We start from the raw sequence: 22,525 nt of genomic DNA, 5'->3' as shown, positions 1-22,525 counted from the left end.
TTCCAGCTGCCGTGAAAGAAAAAAAAAAAAGAAAAGTGAAAAGCGACTTTGCGATTTTCTCATTGAATCGAAAGAAAAGAAAGAACTCTCAATGATCATCCCAGCATCCCAGCAGCTGCCCAAAAGAAAATATTGCAGGCAGATGCAGCAATCGCTACCACGCGTAACTGTCCCATAAATTGCACTCGTAATCGATTTGTGGGTCGCAAGAGGGGTCTTGGCATATAAAAATGTATGTGCTTACATAATTCCATATGCATTATGCGCACACATTAGGCAATTAGATCAGAGCAACTTTGTTGCAGCTGTAAGGCATTTATTTCATTATTTTTTTTTTCCTTCGTCATCTCGTGATTTTTTCTTTTTTGCTTTGAAGGCATCATCAAATCGAATCAATTTTCTTGCAATTATTGTGGGGTTGCTTTCTGAGTTCGCCCGTAAAAATGTCAAGTCCGAAGCATGTTTTGGGTGGGAATTATGAGTTGGGTTTGTTATGTAAAGGTTTTTGCCTCGATGAAGAAATTGCAAAACATCATTAATAATTTAATATGAATTTCCGACATTGAAATAGGTAAATTCATAACGTCAATGAGTAAATTCATAAATTCAATTTTCCCATAGACGTTTTTTTTTACCTCCACAAATTTTTTTTCTACATTTTTAATGATGTAATTTTGGAGAACTTTTTTTTTGTGATACATAATTCAATTAAATTACTTTTAATTATGTTATTATTTACAGAATCTAAATTAAATGAATTTAAAACTTCTTCCTATACAAAATAAAAACATAGTCTTAGAACCTAAAACAAGATGAGAAAACTTTTGGTATACTAAATCGCTATATTCTGTAAGCTATATTTACTTTTCAAAATATTATTTTGAGAAGAGCATTTGAGCTTTACTTAGATCCTATGTTTTGAAATGACATTCTTCAAATACTTTTATCTAATTTGGCTGGCTTTAGTTCGAACCCGACTTGAACTCCATTGAACTTTAGCGTTTCTCATGCTCGCTCTCGCTGTGCCCAGCTTATCACCCAGTTTGCCACAATGTTGCTGCTGGGGCAGCGCTTTTTTTATAAATCGTTTAAACATCCGCTTTACGCTTCAACACCGTTTAGGTGACACACAAACATACAACAAATTTTGCATACACACAGAGCATATTAATCATAACGATTAATCATTTTATCAATGAAGTGCGAAGTCAAAGCAAAAAAAAAAAGAAATGAAAATAAAATAAGAAAAATAAATAAATTTTGCAAAACGCATGCAAAAAGCGAAGCGAAGAGATGTCGACGCCAGTGTGACCCAATTGAAGGGAGTATGGCATGTTGTATTGTTGTTGTTGTTATTGCTGCTGCTGCTGTCGATGTCAGCATCAACAGCAGCCTCGGCAGCAGCGACAGCGTCATTTCAATGACGACATCACCCACAGCAGAAGCAGCGGCAGCGAACACAACAACAAATGAGTTGTCATACAATGGACATGTCTGCGACTGTCCGTCGTCGTCTCTCCATTGCTGTCTCTCTTTCGGTCTTTCTGTCTGTCACTGCTGCCGCTGCTGCTGCAGCAGGAAATCGATGTTGTCGCCGGCAGCGCAGTCGCTGACTTTGCTCAAAACTTTTTGCTCCAATTTGCCCGCACCAACAACAAAAGCTGCGACGCTTGCGAATGGAGTTTATGCCAGTGCGTATGTGTGTGCGTTGCGTTGTGTGGGAGCAGCGCACACTCAAATTCCATATTCCACATTTCTTATGCGACGAACGCAGCGACAACAGCAGCAACAGCAACAATGATGGCGTCGCTGCCTGCGGTCGCTGCGTTGCTTTTTGCTTCGTGTTTTCTTGTTGCTTTCGCGCATTTTAAAAATAGCCAGGCCAGCGAACAGTGTACAACAACAAAAAGAGTAACAACAGCAAAACACAACTACAACGACAGCAACACTAAATGAACAGGCAACGCAAAGCAGCTACTGAAAGCTTTTAAGCAGCAAAGCACCGCAACAGAAATACTCTTTATGCTTTGACTTTTAACGTGTCGCTGATACGAAAAAGTACCGCAAAAAAATAGTTGTGGTGTCGGGTGCCAAATTTAGACATCAATAAATTGTTAAATAAATTTAAATATAAATCTTAATCTATATGTTGAACGAAAAAAAGCTTCAAATGATACAATCTACAATTTCAGATACCAGGAATTCTGTGTGTAATAATATCCTTTGGTGAAAAATCGATAAAATTTGCAAATATTTATTGCATACTTTTAGGGTGGCGTATGTGCCCTATCAAATTGCCTTTCTTTGTGTATGGAATCTTTGTCATACATATAATTGTTACAAACTTAAGGGCAAACCAATTATGCCCCCACTGAGAGGGTATCGAAAACAGCAAAAAGGCAACGCGCAACCCAAAACGACCAAAAAAAAAAAAACAACACATCAACAACAACAAAAGGCAACAAAAACATATTAATGAAATCGTTTTTAACTCGTTTCGCTTAAGTATTTTCATGCGTTTTGTTGGAAAGGGAAGGGGAACTTGTCTCTCCCTCTCCCTCACTCTCTCTCTGTCATTCTCTTTGCTCTCTGAATATTTGCCACGGCCTGGTTATACAAAAAAAAAAGTGCAACAACAATAACAAGAGATAATACATAAAATATATGATAAAAACAAACACGATACGATCGCCACAACGACACGACCCAAAAAAAGTGGTGAATCTACAATTAAAAAAAATCAAAATACATTTCGAGAGTATTTTACAAATACAACAATGAAAAAATACTCTCGTATTATTGGGGAGCAAGTGCGCCATTTGTCGATTGTTAATTGCCACATTCGGCACATTGTGTAAGCCCGTTTTGGGTGCTTCACTCGGCGTTGCCAGATCGCGCGAAGTGATAATTAATGCCCGAGTATTAATAGCACTTAATATGGAATGAAAAAGTCGGGGAGTGGGTGGGCAAGCTTATCAATTTCATTGAACTATCATTCAATATATGTGATATTCTACAAAAAATCACCCTTGACGAGAATGACAATAAACTGTATAAATAGATGTAAATATTTCAATTTATCCATATACACAATATTTAATACTGCGACCTTAGCAATAAGTATTTAAGTCTAAATTTATGATCTTTTCGTATAAATTTGTCACCTAATCTTGTTTAAATGAATTTCTTTATTTAAAAAAAAGGTTTTAATGGCTTTCACTGTTGTATCACAAAATTAATTCACTTTTCAAGTGCTCTCAACTTTAAAATGAAATAAAAATCAGAGTTCTCTTTAGCAATGTCAATGCAAATTGTACTTTGAAGCCACAAAGTTGAAAAAGTTCCCAAATGAATTGCGGATATTTTATTTGTTATTGTTGAGCCGTTAAACAATTAGTAGCGCTCTATAATAAGCGATATTAGACTCCATTATCGGTAATTGTTAGGCGTAATCGCATTCATTTCGAATTGGAATTGGAAACTGAAACTGCAACTGCTTTAAGCCGATGGAAAAGAAGAAAACGAAATGAAAAGCACAAATCATTGCTTCCGTAATAATGTATATCGGATTTTGTTCAGACTGTGTTAACCATTTTTCTGTTGTTGTTGCCAATGTTGTTGTATATAAAAGGCAACTGTGCGAAATAGCAAGAAGAAGACAATCACGGCATCTTTGTATCGATATGTGTGTGTGTGTGTATACCAAATGGAGAACAGGTAACAAAGCAACTGGTTCACAACAAATGATGAGCTCCAACCAAGCCCCAACTGAGAGCCAAAGTGAAGGCCAACAGCGCGGCACAAGTCGAAGAAGAACCAAAGAACTGTGACCAAAAATATGCAGACTCAAGAGAAGAGTTATATCTGTTGTTTGTGTCGCCGCTGCCCCCCTTTTCAGCCCCCTCTTTAAGAACGAACCGAAAAGCGATGACGCAGCGTCGTCGTCGTTGTCGCTTGGAGGTCATCAAACTATGATGACGTCGCGACGAAATAAAACGAAAGGTGAGCCAAATCCACAAAGTGCCAGGGCTGCCAAAAACTCAGGGACGGAGAGTTGAGAAAAGTGGCAAAAACAAAGGGAGGGCAATAATAGGGAAAATGGAAAATCTCGTATAGTTTTTCCGTCTACACATAAATAATGAAATATATATTTTCCAAGTAGGTTTGAACTCGGTCTCTTATCACGTGAGTTCCGCGTTGCCAGCATATCTGGGTTAATTGATACGCTGATAAGGCCTTTGAAACGGGAATGGTACAAAACTTTGACAAACGCAATCAGTACTAAACAAGAAAATGAAAAAAGTTCTGATTTCCACACTAAAACTAAGGCATAAACAGCACTTTCTTTGGTATTAAAAATGAATTACAAGGGATAAACAATCACAGCAATGGAATCAAGTTGTTAATTAATCATCCTATCGAACAACATTAAACAAAATATTATATAAGGAGGAGAAAATCGGTCATGAAGTTGGAACATGCTTGCTAAGCCAATAAGTAAGTTCGCAAGTCTTTAGGCCTAAAATTAAAGCTGCCATAAAGCTATTTTTGGACAAGCAAACATTCATCACCAACTCATGATCTTCTCTGGACAAGGTCGTGTTCACATTTAAAATTTTAAAGGTAAATCAGACTTTGAATTAGGTCAGCTACAAAAAAAATGTGAAAGTAAACATAATTTATAATTTCACATAACGATCCTCTTACATGTATCCAATAAAAATATATATATTTATAATTCTAATTAGAAATGCAAATGGCAAAGCGCATGTGACGTCATCATGGCCGGCGGCAATGAATTGGAGTTGTTTGTTCGCCGTTAGTTACAAACACACACGCGGCGCACTCGCTCACACACACTCATACGGCACACGCACGCAAAAGAGAAAGAGGCAGCAGCAGCAGCAGGTTGATGATTCGTGGAGAGGGCCGCCACATGCATACACGCACACACACACACGTGTGTGCAAGTGTTTGTGGCGGATTAATGCGAATCTTACAAATATTATATAAAATGCGCATTAGAGAGAAAGTCGCCATCGTCGCCTACTCCTTTTTCGCCGCAAAGGGAAAATTGCGCGTCAGCTGTGACAGCCGCCGGCCCGGCACAGGGCGAATATGAAAATGTCCAGCGCAGCACCCGCACACACACATGCACACACCCTCACGCGCACTCATACATAAGCGAGCGTCGTCGTCGTCACATTTTTCGCAGCCTCTATATTCTAATACTATTACATACATACATATGTCCGTACATACTACATACATACCTACCACATTTTTTTTGTCGTTTCGTTTCTTCTATGGCCGCCAGAGAGCTATGGATTTTTAGTTTTTTCTGCCACGTTTTTCACACACTTTTCGTTAAGCCACACACTTGGTTTTGATCTCAATTTGTAGCGTATTATATTAGCTTTTGATTGTTGCCAGTTTAATGCCGTTCACTGCACATTTACCATGTGAAAATTGCAGCGTACAAAAATTATTCAAGCAAAATGTGCTTTAATGCTTGCTGCTGCTTCCTCTTCGACACCATGACAATTGGTGGCTGCAGAAAGAATGAACAAGTGAGCAAGAGCGACAGAGACGGAGAGAGGCGAGTAAGCGGCAGCGACTGCGACGACGACAAGCGAATTGAAAAGCAACAGCAGCGAAGTGCGGCGGCCACCGCGGCGATGATGACGTTACGGCAAGTGTTGTTGTTTTCACAGGCAAATTGCAAAACGGGGCAAAAGGGCGCCAACTCTTTACACACTCACTCGATATTGCAAATATGCGTTGAATATTATTGTCTTTTTTTAAGCCAAATTCAACTTGTATATTTTTCGATATTTTTCTTTACTCGCGAACGCGACTCGCGCGTTCAACCAACACAAACAGCGAGGAACGAGGAATGAGCAACTTTGTGTATTGATATTGGTGTCGTCGTCGTTGTACGTGTTTTATTGCCTGCTTTGCTTTTGATACTTTGTTTGTTCTTTTACACACACTTTCTTGTGCACACAGTGTTGCTTTTTGCGCTCATCAATGTCGCCGTCTGCATTCAAATTTGACACGTAATTATTTCGTTGGCTTTTAACTGCTACTAATTTAATGTCAAATTAAATCGGTACACAAGAACTTGAAGCTCATTAAACGCGCGCACTCACACACACACACACGCACACATCGAAACACCTACACGTGAGCGGCGCGCAGTTTTCTGTTGTTTACATTTAACAGCTGTTGATCAGCTGTGCAAACAGCTGTTAACGCAGCCTGTTAAACCAACTGCTCATTAACATGCGGTCCGTTCGTGGACAAGTTGGCATCGCTATTATGGTTGCCACCTGTTAGCTAACAATTTGAATTTGAAAAAGACAAAAAGGAAATTGGAAAATTGTTTAAAGTTGGAACTTTTTCCAATTGAATTTGCATTTATTTGTCCAGACAGTGCATTGAACTGCAGTCTGGGAATGCACAAGTAATTAAACAAAGAAAAAAAGAGGGTTGTCTGGGAAACATGCACGCTGCAAATTCACAAAAGCCAAAAAAAAGGGTAGCGCACAAAAGTCTAATTGCATTTTGCAGCCGCAGCAACAAATTGAATGAATGCTGCTTGAAAAGTCATTCAGCAACCCCACAGGGTTTATTTTTTTGGGGTGCAACAGATTGCAAAAATTTCGGCGCATTTCTTATAAATAAATGTATGATTTTTTTTTTTGGGCATTTCACTTATGATTAATGAAGACAGGGATGAATGCAAAAAGCTAACAACAACAATGTCAAATTCACTTTAATACCTTCCACTCAAATATCAATTATCACAAACACTTCGAAGTTGCTGCGCTCCACGTCCTGGACAACTTGCATTGCCGAATATGTGATTGCCTTCACCTCGGTGCCCTGAGGATGTTTGCCGAGTTCGAAGGGTTCGCCATAGCAGCGACAGACGATCTCAAAGTTTTCAACATCGAATTTTGTGATTTCCAGTTTCTTGCACACCAAAAATGGTTCGCAGCTAAACAGGAACAAGAGTTCGTCAAGAAAATGAAACAATAGTCCTTCGATGTCATCGCCCTTGGCTTCGATTTCGTAGCACGATTCCACGGAAACATAATCCAGCTCAGTCATATAGCCAAACATGGCCACGCCGCATTGTTCAAACGCCTCTTTCAGCGTTGTGCCCCAGCCGTGTAACCTTTAAGGCAGGAGAGGATTAGTTCTGTCAGTTCAGTTAGTCAGCAACGTGGTTTTAACTTACTGCACATCCGCCGTGTGGTCCAAGTCTGGAAATCCAAGAAACAAACTATTGATAACTGGAAACTTTATTTACTCTGTTCAAAATACTCACATTCATATTTGGTTTCGGGCAGTAGAAAGTTCTCCTTGCTAAATTCCACCTCCATTCTGAATTTCAGTTAAAACTACAACAATTTCGTTAGAGCGTGCAAACAAAAAAAAAAAAAACAATGCGTCAACATCAGCAAACAGCTGTTTGGGATTTAAATTTTCAGCGAGGGAAATGGTAACAGTGCGCGCGTATGCTAACAGCGGCAATGTTAACTGCAGATAACGAAAAAGTTGATTTAACAAGTCTTAAATATTCGCATTTCGTTTGTTTCCTCTTTCATTTACCCCTGCAACAATTTCGTAAGATTGCGCAAAAAAAAAAAACAAATGCGTCAACATTACCAAACAGCTGTTTTAGATTGTTAAAATTACCTACAGGGAAATATTTGGAATTTACGCTAACAGTAGCAATGTAATGTTAACTGTCAAAAACAGTCGCTTAAGCCGCTTAATAAGTATATTTTTCTTGAAAACTATAAAGGCGTTACACTGTATTAAAATGTAGCTTAGTAAAACTGATATTTTTCTTTTAACTGGCTTACAACTAGAAAATAAACAGCATGTGGATTGTGTGGATTTGCGAAAACGAAATCCACACTAGGGGAAATGAGGCAACAATTTGGTTCTCTTCTATGCTAAGGCTGTTAAGTAAAATCGACATGCCGCCACACTTTCGTAATTAACAGTTGTCAATTTAACACTTGCAGCAATCGGCCACACAGTTTTGATCACCAAAACTGCAGAGAACGCAGAATTTTTTCCAAACGGCGAAAAAATAAAATTAAAACGCTTGTTAAACGTAAACAAATAAACAAAAAGCGTCTTGCAACAGCTGCTGAGCAATGTTAAATAAAAATTAATCGAATGTAAGTGAAAGAGAGTTAAATACAGCAGCAACATGGACACCGCATCGGACAATGACAGCGATGAGGGCTCCATTGGCGGCAATGCGGCTAACGAGGGCAACGACATGGAAATGGGGGGCATGGACTTGACCGGAATACTGTTTGGCAACATTGATTCCGAGGGCAAGCTGATGGACGACGATGATGAGCGAGGTGGACATGCATTCGATGCTGAGCTTCGCGAGAATCTTAGCTCCTTGGCCAAGTGAGTGGCGCATTCCTCGTCAGAAATGTGTTCTACATGAAAACATCTTTGCAGATTGGGTTTAAATTCGCTGCTGAACGAGGTGATTGATCAGCCTGGTGGAGACGCTAATTCCGATGAGGATAACGAGGACAAACCAACAGCGGATGGGTCGGATAACTTGAGTGCCTTCGATGCTTTAAAGGCGAGCACCAGTAATGAAGCGAATGAGGATGGCGCCATCAAGGCCCAAGACGATGCTATTGATTATTCCGATATTACGGAGCTATCCGAAGACTGCCCACGCACGCCATCGCCGCCAGCAGCGACACCAGTTGAGTCTGCATCTACATTTGATGATCTGGAGGATGCGATACCCGCTTCCAAGGTGGAGGCCAAGTCAAGTAGGTGTTGTAATTTATTTCCATAGTTTAAAAACTAATGGTTATTTGCATTTGGCAGCCAAGGATGACAAGGAACTGATGCCGCCGCCCAGTGCGCCCATGAGAAGCGTTAGTACTTCATCCACAGGCAGCAATGATGAAGCTACCAAAGCTGGCAACACAGAGACTTCGCCCAGCGCCGATGCAAAAGCACTGGAAGCCAAAGGTAGCTTTGAAAACATCTGTTAAAGAAGATTAAACTTTAATTGCTCCATTTCCGTTGTTTAGCTGAAGCTGATCGTCGTTTGGATACACCGCTGGCTGACATTCTGCCATCAAAATACCAAAATGTCGATGTCTGTGATCTCTTTCCGGACTTTCGGCCGCAGAAAGTGCTGCGTTTCTCGCGTCTCTTTGGTCCTGGCAAACCGACCAGTTTACCTCAAATTTGGCGTCACGTCCGCAAGCGACGCCGAAAGCGGAATCAGTCGCGTGATCAGCGGCCTAATGCAGGTGGTTCAGACTCGCCAAGCGATTCGGATGAACCACGGCGACGTGGCTTCGATTTGCACTTTGGACCTGAACCTTCACCCTCCGAATGTCAGCCCGATGATGAGGACAAACTGCTAAGCGATCTGAACAGCGAGGATGTGCGTCCCGAGGGACCGGACAGCGGTGACAACAACGATCAGAAGCCCAAGGTGGCCGATTGGCGTTATGGCCCAGCCCAGATCTGGTACGATATGCTTGAAGTGCCTGACTCGGGTGAGGGATTCAACTATGGTTTCAAGACCAAGACGGCGTCCTCAGGCGGGACACAGAATAAGTTTAATGGCGAGGTGGCGGTGATCACTACTACCGTGGATGTTGTGGAACAGCCGAGCATTGCGGACGACGCGTTTCTGATGGTTTCACAACTGCACTGGGAGGATGATGTCGTGTGGGATGGCAATGACATCAAAGCCAAGGTGCTGCAGAAGCTCAATTCCAAGACGAATGCAGCTGGCTGGCTGCCCTCAAGCGGATCTCGCACTGCGGGCGCCTTCAGTAGTCCCAAGACTGCGTTGCCAGTGGGCTCGAATAGCGGCGGTGGCGGCAGCAGCGGGAACAAAAACTCTGGAGGTGGTTCTACCAAGAAGGCGCTGCAGAGGTAAGTTTTGGCAACTCAATTGTTCCATACTTCGTAGTTAACATGTTTAATTTTGTAGTGCGGCGCAAAACAAACAGGTGGAAGCTCCAGATGACACCTGGTACAGTTTGTTTCCCGTGGAGAACGAGGAACTCATCTATCACAAATGGGAGGATGAGGTGATTTGGGATGCACAGCAGATGAGCAAGGTGCCCAAGCCGAAAGTGTTGACATTGGATCCCAACGATGAGAACATTATACTCGGCATACCCGATGACATTGATCCCAGCAAGATCAACAAGAATGTGGGACCACCGCCCAAGATTAAGATACCGCATCCTCATGTCAAGAAATCGAAGATTCTGCTGGGTAAAGCGGGTGTCATCAATGTGCTGGCCGAGGATACGCCGCCACCGCCACCCAAGAGTCCTGATCGTGATCCCTTTAACATATCCAATGACTCGTAAGACAATGCTACAATTGTTTAATTGCTTAAAGATTAACCTCAACTCTTTGCAGCTATTACACACCTAAAACGGAACCCACGTTGCGCCTTAAAGTGGGCGGCGGTAATCTCATACAGCACTCGACGCCGGTGGTGGAGCTGCGTGCTCCATTTGTGCCCACACACATGGGTCCAATGAAGCTGCGCTCATTCCATCGTCCGCCGCTTAAGAAGTTCTCGCATGGTCCGCTAACGATAGTCCAACAACATCCAGTTTATCCGTTGCTGAAGCACATTGTCAAGAAGGCAAAACAGCGAGAAGTGGAACGCATTGCGTCAGGTGGCGGAGATGTCTTCTTTATGCGCAATCCTGAGGATCTGAGTGGTAAGGATGGTGACATTGTGCTCGCTGAGTTCTGTGAGGAGCATCCGCCGCTGATGAATCAGGTGGGCATGTGCTCCAAGATCAAAAACTACTACAAACGCAAGGCGGAGAAGGATAGCGGACCACAGGATTATGTGTACGGTGAGGTGGCCTTTGCACACACCAGTCCGTTTCTGGGTATTCTGCATCCTGGACAGTGTATTCAGGCGCTGGAGAATAACATGTATCGTGCACCGATTTATCCGCACAAGATGTTGCCCAACGACTTTCTCATCATACGCACAAGAAACAGTTATTTTATACGAGTGGTGAGCGCCATCTTCACCGTGGGTCAGGAGTGTCCACTGTACGAGGTGCCGGGTCCCAATTCGAAGCGTGCCAACAACTTTACGCGTGACTTTCTGCAGGTGCGTAAGAGGTTCGTTCACTCTGGTCAGTCGTATTAATGCTGGTTTTGCAGGTGTTTATCTATCGTTTGTTTTGGAAGAGTCGCGATAATCCGCGTCGTATTCGCATGGACGATGTGAAGCGCGCGTTTCCAGCTCACTCGGAGAGCAGCATCCGCAAACGTTTGAAGCAATGTGCGGACTTTAAGCGTACAGGAATGGACTCCAATTGGTGGGTGATTAAACCAGAGTTTCGTCTGCCCTCCGAGGAGGAAATTCGCGCCATGGTCTCGCCAGAGCAATGCTGTGCGTACTTTAGCATGATTGCAGCCGAACAGCGACTCAAGGATGCTGGCTATGGTGAGAAATCGTTGTTTGCGCCGCAAGAGGATGATGACGAGGAGGCGCAACTACTCGACGATGAGGTCAAGGTGGCGCCCTGGAACACTACACGTGCCTACATCCAGGCCATGCGTGGCAAGTGTTTGCTTCAGTTGAGCGGCCCCGCTGATCCCACGGGCTGTGGCGAAGGCTTCTCTTATGTGCGGGTGCCCAACAAACCCACACAAACGAAAGAGGAGCAGGAATCGCAGCCGAAGCGTTCGGTGACGGGCACCGATGCTGATCTGCGTCGTCTGCCGCTGCAGCGTGCCAAGGAGCTGCTGCGCAAGTTCAAGGTGCCCGAGGAGGAGATCAAGAAACTGACGCGCTGGGAAGTCATCGATGTGGTGCGTACGTTGTCCACGGAGAAGGCCAAAGCCGGTGAGGAGGGCATGGATAAGTTCTCGCGTGGCAATCGCTTCTCCATTGCGGAGCATCAGGAGCGCTACAAGGAGGAGTGTCAGCGCATCTTTGATCTACAGAATCGTGTGCTTGCCAGCTCCGAAGTGCTCTCCACCGATGAGGATGAGTCGTCGGCCTCCGAAGAGTCCGACTTAGAGGAGTTGGGCAAGAATCTGGAGAACATGTTGGCCAACAAGAAGACCTCAACACAGCTGTCACTGGAACGCGAAGAGCAGGAGCGTCAGGAGTTGTTGCGCCAGCTGGACGATGAGCAGGGCGATGGCGGTAATAAGGCGGCCAAGGCCAAGGAGGAGGCCACCCAACAGACGATGGCGCAGAGCAATCAGGGACGCATCTTGCGGATTACGCGCACCTTCAAGGGTAACGATGGCAAGGAGTACACGCGTGTGGAGACGGTGCGTCGCCAGGCTGTGATTGATGCCTACATCAAGATACGCACCACGAAGGATGAGCAGTTCATCAAGCAGTTTGCCACACTGGACGAACAGCAGAAGGAGGAGATGAAGCGCGAGAAGCGACGCATCCAGGAGCAGCTGCGTCGCATCAAGCGCAACCAGGAGCGCGAGCGACTCGCGCAGCTGGCGCAAAACCAGAAGCTGCAGCCGGGTGGCATGCCGACTTCGCTGGGCGATCCCAAGAGCTCGGGCGGACATGCGCACAAGGAGCGCGACAACAGCCACAAGGAGGTGAGTCCGTCGCGCAAGAAGTTCAAGCTGAAGCCGGATCTGAAGCTCAAGTGCGGCGCCTGCGGTCAGGTGGGACACATGCGCACCAACAAAGCGTGTCCACTGTACACGGGCATGCAGAGCAGTCTGTCGCAATCGAATCCCTCGCTGGCCGACGACATGGACGAGCAGAGCGAGCGGGAGATGAATATGGACGACGACGATCTGGTCAATGTGGATGGCACCAAGGTCACACTGAGCAGCAAAGTGCTCAAGCGTCATGGACAGAGTGGCGAGGAGTCGAAGCGACGTGGCGGCCTCACGCTCAAGATGCCACGCGATGGCTCCGGCAAGAAGAAGCGACGCATGGCCAACGAGGTGCACTGCGATTACTTGCAGCGTCACAATAAGACTGCCAATCGCCGACGCACCGATCCCGTTGTGGTGCTTTCGTCCATACTGGAGAACATCCTCAACGAGTTGCGCTCCATGCAGGATGTGACACCATTCCTGTTCCCAGTGAATGCCAAACGGGTGCCGGACTATCATCTGGTCGTTACCAAGCCCATGGATCTGCAGACGATGCGCGAACAAATTCGTCAACGTCGCTACACGAGTCGCGAACAGTTTCTTGAGGATCTCAAGCAGATCGTGGACAATTCGGTGCTCTATAATGGGGATACGAGCGCCTACACATCCGCTGCCCAGCGCATGTTCGACAAATGCTTCGAGTTGCTGGCGGAGCGCGAGGATAAACTGATGCGTCTGGAGAAGGCAATCAATCCGCTGCTGGACGACGATGATCAGGTGGCGTTGTCATTCATCTTTGAGAAACTGCACTCACAAATCCGTTCGATGTCCGAGGCTTGGCCTTTCCTTAAGCCGGTCAACAAGAAGGCCATCAAAGACTATTATACGCTGATTAAAAAGCCGATGGATCTGGAAACTATTGGCAAGAACATTGAAAGTAAGTGGAGAGCGAAATGTTACAAAATATTTTGAAATTAATACACTCAAAACTTTGCACAGATCATATCTATCACAGTCGTGCCGATTTTCTGCGCGACATTGAACTCATTGCGGCCAACTGCGAGCAATACAATGGCAGCGAGGCACCGTACACGGCGTTTGCCAAGAAGATCTTGGAGTATGCACAAACACAGCTCGAAGAGGTAAGCACTTGTCGAGTTTATTAATAACTACTGTAAAACTAATGTACTCCTATTTGTAGTTTGCAAATCACTGCGGTCAGCTGGAGCAGAACATATTGAAAACGCAGGAGAAGGCCAGAGCCGAAGCACCTGAATTTGATGAGGCCTGGGGTAACGATGATTACGACATGAGGAGTCGCGCCAGTTCGCCCGGCGATGATTACATCGATGTGGAGGGCCATGTTGGACTTGTGCCACCCAATTCCATACATCGTACAATGGGCGCGGACACAAGTCAATCGCATGCGGCAGCAGCGTTGCGCAAACCGCCGCCACCAGCTGCCGGCGAGGTGAAACGCGGTAGGGGCAGACCACGCAAACAACGTGATCCGGTGGAAGAGGGTATGCGCGAGCTAGACTCAATGTTAAATCATCTACTACAACTAATCCATATAATCCTAGTCAGGAATTGGTTTTGCATCAATTCATATACATCATATATACATATATATATATTTCAATCAAACGCAACCATATAGTCTAGTTCCTTAGTCTTGTTTAATTATTGGTAATGCTTTTGCTTATTCCTCTTGCTTGCATCATATACAGAATCATAGAATCCGTATAGAATGTATGTACATATGCTTAAACCTTTCGACACACATGAACCTCTTTCTTGGTAATGGTCTACAGATCGGGTTCCATCCTCCATACTAATCTAACCTTTTTGATTCCAGTTGCTATGTGGAAGTTATTTTATGTTTGTATTAGCGTCAAGAGAACAGGCAATAATTGTGTATAAATTTTGATTTAGAAAATACATTCTAAGTTGATGTTATTCTAGTGACAACTGCATGATCGTTTGTTATGTCCATTTCATCGTCGAGAAAACCTATTAGCTCAATGTAATCAAAGTGTCCCAGTCGAGCTTTTCATGTGTGCCAAAATGCGCCATTGGGAACTATATCTATATAAATACTTATTGTTCCTTAAAAACTTATGCACAATTGCAAATTGCTTTCAACAGAAATCAAATTTTTGTTTTTGTAATTGTTATTACTTTTTTTTTTGTTAAGCATTTTTTTGCGCTCAATTTCGAAATCAAAAAATAAAAACAATTAAAACACACAGATTGAAAAATTGAAAATTCCATAAATTGCAAGCAAGTTATATATCAATGTTTTCCACCATTTATTTACTCGTATATTAAGTACTTGTAATACAGTATCTCTATAAAAATCAAAACAAACAAATCCAATTCTAGTCAAAAACTCGAATCCGGTTAAACGTGGTCGGGGCCGTCCCCGAAAGGACAGTCTTGGCTCTAACATGAGTCAGACGCAAGCTTACTTTCTGGACGAAGGTAAGACTTATGTATACGGCGTTATATGTGGACCACAGCAACAATACATAGCGCACACATACACACACATGCACACTCATACACCCACACATTTGTATTTGATTTTTCTTTAACTTTTATTAATTAACCATCTATTTATTTACACTCACAACGAATAAACACACATCCACTTAATTCCCCAAAAGCTTTCATACTAAATTTTTGCATTTGGTTTGGATTTAATTTAATTAATTAATACATTAGTTTTATACAAGTCTCTTGATTGTTTTCTTATAATTTGCTATTTAAATTAGTTATTTTTCATTTGAAAAATTTTACAAAATAAATCACTTTAATTTGTTTATTTTACTTGACAATTGTTTCAGTTCTTTTAGCACATTCTTGTCACTTATACGTTATTAATCAATGTTTTATATCTTGCCAATGAAATGCGTTTAGATCTGCAATGCTCCACAGACGATGATGAGGATGACGAGGAAGATTTTCAGGAGGTATCCGAGGATGAGAATAATGCTGCCAATATATTGGATCAAGGGGAACGACTCAATGCAACCAGCGGCGATACCATGGATTACATTGATCCCAAGAACATTAAGATGGAGGTTGATCTAGAGGCACAACAGATGGCAGGTGTGTTATGTGATGTGCATTAAATTGCATTTATTTTTAGTTGAAGTTGTGCACAACAATTATGTATTCGTATTTGTGTGTGTTGCAAGTTGATATCTCAAATATTTAAATATGATTTACGTAACTTTTTGCGAGACTCTTCTATTTTACCCAAAAAAAATCTAAATGTATTATTCTCTGTGTGCTTTGGATTCTGTTTCTACATTTTATATATACAATTTACTTTCGCTATTGTGTGATTAGAGGAGCAATGCGGCGAGGATGACAGCCAGCAAGCGGCTGAAGCTATGGTGCAGTTGAGCGGTCTTGGCTACTACGCTCAACAGCAGCAAGGTTCATATTATAAACCCATCCAATTCCATTTTCTCTAGCCCTTTTCCCTGCTCTTTTTTCTTGTTTTTCCTTTCGAAAAAATAACGCATTTTCTAAAAGCGCACGGCTTGTTTTTATAACTATTTATTATTGTCCTACATCCTTTGTCTTTCGATTTATGCTAATCGCTGTTATTTGATTTTGCAGATGAGTCCCTTGATGTTGATCCAAATTACGACCCATCGGACTTTCTGGCCATGCACAAGCCACGTCAGAACTACAATGAAAACTACAATGCACAGAGCGCCTTCTCCGATTTTATGGCTCAGTCTCAGGACGATAATGGACAGTATAATCCACCCGAAGCAAGCACGAGTGCAGCAGCGGCAGCTGGCATGATGCAGTCACAGGATGATGAGATGCCCTCGACGAGCAATAATAATGGCATGGGCATAGACGAAGATCTGGATATATCCGAGAGCGATGAGGAGGATAACAACGGTGGCGTTCGCATCAAGAAAGAGGTCTTCGATGATAGTGAATTGGCTGCCCAGCAGCAGCAGCATCACTCAGCTCAACAATCGCAAATCTATCTGTTGGATGCATCCAATGAACCCGTTCAGCCTGTTGATTATCAGTCACAAGCATCTGACTATCAGCCAGCTCAGGAGCTTCAGCAGCTGCACGCTCAGCCGCCAATGTTGCAGCAACAACATGATGAGCAACAGCAGCAGCAGCAACAACAACAGCAGCAACAAGGAGAAAACGAATTCGATTGGATGACATTTTAGTTGAACAATTATCATGTGTAACACTTCAAATATTTCAACTGTTTTATCAGGTTTATTTTCTTTATTTTTTCTTATGCCTTATAATTTTCTACTCAATGAACGACTTTTTTACTTTCATAACTGTTATACATTAGAATTAATCAAAACAACAAGTGACTAGTGGAAATGTCTAGTTGCTTTAAGATAAGTTAATTTTAGTTGGAGAAAGATGCAAAAAGATTTAATCATTTTTAACGATTTCAGTTTCTTTAAATAAATAATTGTATATTAAAGCATTCAGACATTTTTGCATTAAAAGCAAATGTTCTCTTTCGATTTCAGTTACTTGAAACAAATAATTGTATATTTTTGCATAAAAAGTAAAAAAAAATATATCGCACATTAAGTGGCAAAAATTTACTCTATTGGCTGATTAACAAAAATTTTCTCAAAAATTTTATTGTATCTGATAATTTTTCTGTTACAGGCGGATATGCAAACAAAAGGAATCTTCCCTGAATTCTTCCTTATTAACTTCACCAACTTTCTTTAATAATTTAATTAAAAATCACTATACCCAATCAATAAGAATTTCTAAAGGTTTGTAACATGATTGTCCACGACAATTCAGATTTTTTATTTATGTTTGCTCGACATTTCATAATCTACTAAACATATTATATTTATATGATATTTATTGTGTGAATACATTGTCCAAAATCAGATGCAAAAACAAACGACTAGATATCCTAAGATAGCTTTAGTTAACGAAAAAATTTATATATTGAAAACCTTGTTTTTAATATTTGAAAAATTGTTTAAGATTTTGTAATTCCAGTTAAAATTGGAATACAAATCACAGCAGGCATTGTCTTATATCAACTGCTGATCACAAATAATACTCGGCACATTTATTTGGTTTAAAATTTCAATGGATTCTAGAAATGAATCCGAATCTGTTTTGGCAGATATCAAATATCCCCTTGAAGTGAAATATTGTGGCAATTGTTCCATGCCCATCGAGTATTGTGAGTTTTATTCCGAGTATGAGAAATGCAAAGAATGGCTGGCCAAGAATTTGCCCGAAGACTATGAAAAACTCACTTTACGCGAGGCCGAGGATAGCGAATGCTGCAATGAGGTGGAGAAGAAGCGTCAGAAACGCGGCGGTAAGGGATTGCTGCGGGTGAAAAAGGAAAAATGTGATGATGACGATGCACCCAAACGTATTTGCTTGTCGTGTGCCACCCGTGGCAAGAACAAGCGAGTGACCATTGTGACCGGCATGAGTACATTCAAAATTGATTTGCGTTCGGCAGCCAAATTCTTTGGCAACAAATTCGCTTGTGGCGCGTCGGTGACCACGGATAATGCAATTGTTATTCAGGGCGATGTGAGAGAAGAGCTGTTTAAGGTAATACCCCAGAAGTGGGAGGAAGTGACTGTGGATGCCTTAGAGGATTGTGGCGAGGGCAAGAAGGGTCATCATTAGTTATAACAAAAATGCCAAGAACAAGGAATTGTTAAGAAAGACAATAGCATCACAAATGATTTAATATGTAATAGCTCAGTTTTACAGTAAACGCAACAATGCAGCAGGATTTTCCTTTCTTCTTTGCTTCAATTAACTGGCTTGTCACAGTCGTGTGTGTTGTGGTGTCCACATGCGCTCACATATTGCTTTGAAATTTTGGGGTTTAGGGATTGATTGGTTGGTTTCCTATGTGCACCTTCGCAAGAGGCGTCTGGCTAAGCGTGTGATTCTTCATCATGTATGTGTGTGTTCAGTGTATGAACTTTCTACAACAGCTTCAAATGGCCGGTGACCCGATCGATGTCATCAGCTGCCGCTGGTCCAATAGCCAGCACAGTCTTTGAATTGGGTTCGATTTGTGTGCGCCCAGCGTCGCGTATGAGGCACGTGTTCAGCAGCTTTTGTTCCGCGGACCGTTTGATTGCCATCAGTTCGGCCTCGCTGTCGACGCGCACAGCAATCTTGGCACAACCGCATTGCTCCCAGGCGCGCAGTAAGCGGGGTGTTCGTGTCACAGCTCTTTGATATGCACCGACAGCGCCATGTGAACATTGTGAGGCTATCTTGCCCTTGCCCATTTTCAGATCATTGCGCACCACGAGCACCATTTTAAAATTGTCATTGAAGCCGCCATAGTTCTGTAAAGCAAGTCATCACTATAAGTTACTGTTAATTGCAATTTCGATAACTTACTTTGTCGGCAACAGTAACTGCTGCAGCTGCAGCGCCTTCCTCTGTCGTCTCCTTCGTAGACGCTGGTGTATCGTCGATTTTTGCGCACGCTTCACCACGTTTCAATGCATATTTGTAGCCGACAAAGAATGATATCATCACAGCCAAGCCATTTATAATTTGTGTTGTATCCAACAGCTTGTCACCCATTGTTCTTTTAGTATCTATTGCAAATTTCTATTCAATAAATTTGTGAAATTCACTTCGAGCAGAATGTGCACACACCAACCACACCAGCAGTGCGACAGCTATTTGAATTTTAAAATATATCCTCGTTGCTGCGTAAAATATACTAAAATATACCGCCAATTACTAATGGGTTCGAGTGAAATCGATAAAAATTAGTCAATGGCGCGAGGCCTTTTGAATCTCTTTTTGTTTCAAAATTGTATTATTTTTATGATCAACTCTTTTTTATTGTACTACGAAAGATTTTTTATTGTGAGACTTACGAAATAATTTGGAATTGTTATATAATTTAGATTCTAAAATAAATAAAGGGCTATAACGTTATCGATCAGCTGATGCAGCTTTGTAGTATACCAGGGCAGCTCAAATCGATATCAAGAAGCTTACAGTTTTTATTTCAACTACTGCAAAGCTCCTTAAAATTGTTCATTAAGTGCAAGCTTGTTACTATATTTATTATTTAAAGAGATATAATATTATTATTTTTTCTTAAATAAGTCGATTTCATGTAAAACGATTATATTGATTTATGACTGGGAATACAGTTTAGACAAAAATGAATGCAGTTCTAGTATATTTTGCGGACATATTTAAACTGTTGATATATTTTGTAACTCAGTTACACTGCTATCCCTACTGACGTGTCGGACCAACGCGTCCGCCGCTTGCAACCTGTCATTTTTTGTCTTCGTGGAACTCGCCTAGAAAAACTTTTTTGCAAACAAAAAACTGTAGACTTGCTTTGCTTATTGTTCGTAACAAAACAAATAACAAAGGCACAAACATGGGTATAGCCAGCATGTTGCAGATAGACGAAATGATGGGCGACTTTAATCGCATGAATAAGCGTCAGGTATGCGTCGCCAATACTTTTCTGTGTAATTAATTTAAGCTTGATATCAAATGTTGCATTATAATTGCAGTCACTTTATCAAGTGCTAAGCTTTGCCATGATCGTCTCCTCGGCCCTGATGATATGGAAGGGTCTTATGGTTGTCACCGGCAGTGAATCGCCCATTGTTGTTGTCTTGAGCGGCAGCATGGAGCCGGCTTTTCATCGTGGCGATTTGTTGTTCCTCACCAACTATAAGGAAGAGCCGGTGCGTGTTGGCGAGATTGTGGTCTTCAAGGTGGAGGGACGGGACATACCCATAGTGCATCGTGTGATCAAGTTGCACGAGAAGTGCGTAGAACTATATTCACCTTAATTGAATAGTAATTAAATAGTTATATTCTACTATGTTATATAGGGAAGATGGTTCCGTTAAGTTCCTGACCAAGGGTGACAACAACAATGTGGATGACCGAGGACTGTATGCGCCAGGACAGCTCTGGTTGACCAAGAAGGACATAGTAGGCCGCGCCAGAGGGTTTCTGCCATATGTTGGCATTATCACGATCTTCATGAACGAATATCCAAAAGTTAAGGTAAGCTACTACTAAAATTATTGTAAATTTCTTGTTTTCTAACTTATTCTTTGCTTTGCAGTGGGCTATACTCTCGATTCTGGCAATATTTGTGCTGCTGCATCGAGAATAGGACCAGTATAGATATATAGTTACAATTTAAGTAGGATCTGCGGGCATTAGCTATATGGATAATGCCAGGGATGCACAATCTCTTGAGCCTGTTTGCATTTCAGTTGAATTTGTCATTTGTTTTTTTATAAGACACCACACACAGAATAAGAACAATCTTAGGTTCGAAGTTAAATGGAAAAAAACGAGTCCGGAGCTGAATTTCAATAAAAGTGAATTTTTAAATTATATATTTATATTTATTTTGCTTCGTATGCCAACAAATCGCTCTTAAGCTTTGCACCCCAATGATATTTAACAGCGCCGCTTTTGGATACAATACGATGACAAGGTATCAGTATGGACACCTCATTCTTTGCCACAGCATTTGCCACCGCTCGCACCGCCTTGGGACGCTCCACCAGCTCAGCTAGTTCGCTGTAAGTCAACGTTTTGCCCGCCTTTAATTTAATCAATTCGTTCCAAACGGCAAACTGTAAATCTGTTCCCACCACAGCAACGTCGATTGCAGCGGTGTTCTCCTTATCGACCGATAGGATTTCGACGACTTGATTAATGGATTCAGCATCCTCCACGAATTCTACGTTGGGCCAACGTTGCTGCACCTCTTTCAATGTTGAAATTTCGTTTTCTTGTATAAAATACAATACGCAAATTGTGTTGCAGCTTTTAGCGCCCTTTACTATGGTTGTGAGTCCCAGCAGCATTCGTCCAAATTTGGAATCCATAAAACCATATTTAATGATCTTTGGCGTTGTCTTTAAGTGTGTTAAGCACACTTGCAAGTTATTTGATAGCCACATATTAAGTTTCTTATTTAGTATTTAAAAATGTTAGTTTGGTTGCCTTCTGAGTGGTGAACATCGGATTATCGATATTTTTGAAATCGTTCTAAGCCTCAGCCAACTGGTCACTCTTCATATACCATATTAGTATATTTTTGAAGCGCGTAAAAATAGTGGCGATTATTTTCGTGATTTACAAAAAATCCAGGCAATTTAAAACATGTTAATTGTGTGGGTTTCTCCCAGAGATAAAAATTTAGGTAAAAGTAACCAGTTTATTTAAATAATGGACTCTAAAATTGAAAATCAGATTTTTTCATACGAACGAAGGATGAAGTAAAAATTGTGAGTGATAGCAGTTTAAAATTCTAAAAATACTGGAAAAGCATGTATGAGGATTTGTATACCAAAAAGAATTGCAATTACCAATTGCATTACTTCAAAAGCTGGTTGCTATGAATTATAAGAGTTTCAGAGAAAGCGATATTCTCATCGATAAACATACAGCAGTAACATCATATATGCGCGGGGAATTTAAAATCAATTAAAATTTAGTTGACACATTTTGAAAATAATGTAATAAATTAGGGAAATACATAAACATGATACAGGTTTGATTTTAATAAATTGAATTTGTAAATAAATACATGTGTGTCCTATTTAGTAAATATTTTCAACTATAGAAATAACCTTGAGCTTAGTTCAAGTCATGTATCAGCGATTTATAATGTGGACTTAAAATACTATCCATCACAGATACAGACCGACTTTGATGAAGGCACTTGATGAATTTTACTGGTTATTTTTCAGTTTTGCAAATTAGTCAAGATATCAAAGAACCCCAACACCAAATCCCCATTTAAATTGTATACACATGTGATACAAGAGCGCCACAGCGA

The 22,525-nt window shown here is 41.7% G+C and overlaps 7 protein-coding genes across 11 annotated transcripts in view; 3 read left to right on the top strand and 4 right to left on the bottom strand.

The window, feature by feature from the left end:
• The window catches only part of LOC117575090 (transcription factor E2f1), a 40,302-nt gene extending 34,426 nt beyond the window's left edge, over positions 1-5,876 (bottom strand). Inside the window, exon 1 of one of the 2 annotated variants that reach the window (XM_034259191.2) lies at positions 5,274-5,876. The gene's annotated coding sequence lies outside the window, so the exon portion shown is untranslated. The remainder of the gene's footprint in view (positions 1-5,273) is intronic. The other variant, XM_034259190.2, reaches the window with a different exon arrangement.
• Positions 5,877-6,760: 884 nt separating this feature from the next.
• Positions 6,761-7,632, bottom strand: LOC117575092 (protein archease-like). The gene is made up of 3 exons (XM_034259193.2): positions 7,337-7,632; positions 7,247-7,271; positions 6,761-7,183 (listed from the first exon to the last, which is right to left on the bottom strand). Exons 1-3 carry the CDS (start codon positions 7,389-7,391, stop codon positions 6,793-6,795), a joined length of 471 nt encoding a protein of 156 aa, XP_034115084.1. The 5' UTR covers positions 7,392-7,632; the 3' UTR covers positions 6,761-6,792.
• Positions 7,633-8,021: 389 nt separating this feature from the next.
• On the top strand, positions 8,022-17,267 carry LOC117575089 (transcription initiation factor TFIID subunit 1). Of its 4 annotated transcripts, XM_034259185.2 has the most exons (13): positions 8,022-8,445; positions 8,500-8,828; positions 8,887-9,033; positions 9,096-9,957; positions 10,016-10,399; positions 10,456-11,173; positions 11,227-13,588; positions 13,651-13,793; positions 13,853-14,174; positions 15,037-15,135; positions 15,574-15,765; positions 16,009-16,098; positions 16,285-17,267. In XM_034259185.2, the coding sequence occupies exons 1-13, from the start codon at positions 8,234-8,236 to the stop codon at positions 16,866-16,868; spliced, it is 6,444 nt and encodes a 2,147-aa protein (XP_034115076.1). In that variant the 5' UTR covers positions 8,022-8,233; the 3' UTR covers positions 16,869-17,267. The 4 variants fall into 4 exon arrangements, with proteins under 4 accessions (XP_034115076.1, XP_034115078.1, XP_034115077.1 ...); XM_034259187.2 differs by lacking the exon at positions 15,037-15,135 and having other exon boundaries at positions 8,023-8,445; XM_034259186.2 differs by lacking the exon at positions 16,009-16,098 and having other exon boundaries at positions 8,023-8,445.
• A 444-nt stretch (positions 17,268-17,711) lies between these two features.
• On the top strand, positions 17,712-18,449 carry LOC117574378 (density-regulated protein homolog). The gene has a single exon (XM_034258212.2). The coding sequence runs from the start codon at positions 17,779-17,781 to the stop codon at positions 18,337-18,339; it is 561 nt and encodes a 186-aa protein (XP_034114103.1). The 5' UTR covers positions 17,712-17,778; the 3' UTR covers positions 18,340-18,449.
• On the bottom strand, positions 18,368-19,374 carry LOC117575091 (probable peptidyl-tRNA hydrolase 2). Its single transcript, XM_034259192.2, has 2 exons — positions 19,075-19,374; positions 18,368-19,019 (listed from the first exon to the last, which is right to left on the bottom strand). Exons 1-2 carry the CDS (start codon positions 19,261-19,263, stop codon positions 18,648-18,650), a joined length of 561 nt encoding a protein of 186 aa, XP_034115083.1. The 5' UTR covers positions 19,264-19,374; the 3' UTR covers positions 18,368-18,647.
• Positions 19,375-19,928: 554 nt separating this feature from the next.
• LOC117575644 (signal peptidase complex catalytic subunit SEC11A) lies at positions 19,929-21,069 on the top strand. Its single transcript, XM_034259924.2, has 4 exons — positions 19,929-20,155; positions 20,226-20,485; positions 20,553-20,730; positions 20,792-21,069. The coding sequence occupies exons 1-4, from the start codon at positions 20,087-20,089 to the stop codon at positions 20,840-20,842; spliced, it is 558 nt and encodes a 185-aa protein (XP_034115815.1). The 5' UTR covers positions 19,929-20,086; the 3' UTR covers positions 20,843-21,069.
• LOC117575643 (bifunctional transcriptional activator/DNA repair enzyme Ada) lies at positions 21,043-21,721 on the bottom strand. Its single transcript, XM_034259923.2, has one exon. The coding sequence runs from the start codon at positions 21,642-21,644 to the stop codon at positions 21,081-21,083; it is 564 nt and encodes a 187-aa protein (XP_034115814.1). The 5' UTR covers positions 21,645-21,721; the 3' UTR covers positions 21,043-21,080.
• Positions 21,722-22,525: the final 804 nt, after the last annotated feature.

The sequence above is a fragment of the Drosophila albomicans genome, chromosome 2R, assembly GCF_009650485.2.
Source record: "Drosophila albomicans strain 15112-1751.03 chromosome 2R, ASM965048v2, whole genome shotgun sequence".
Taxonomy (NCBI): Eukaryota; Metazoa; Arthropoda; class Insecta; order Diptera; family Drosophilidae; genus Drosophila; species Drosophila albomicans.
This window is presented reverse-complemented; position numbering and strand designations above follow the sequence as displayed.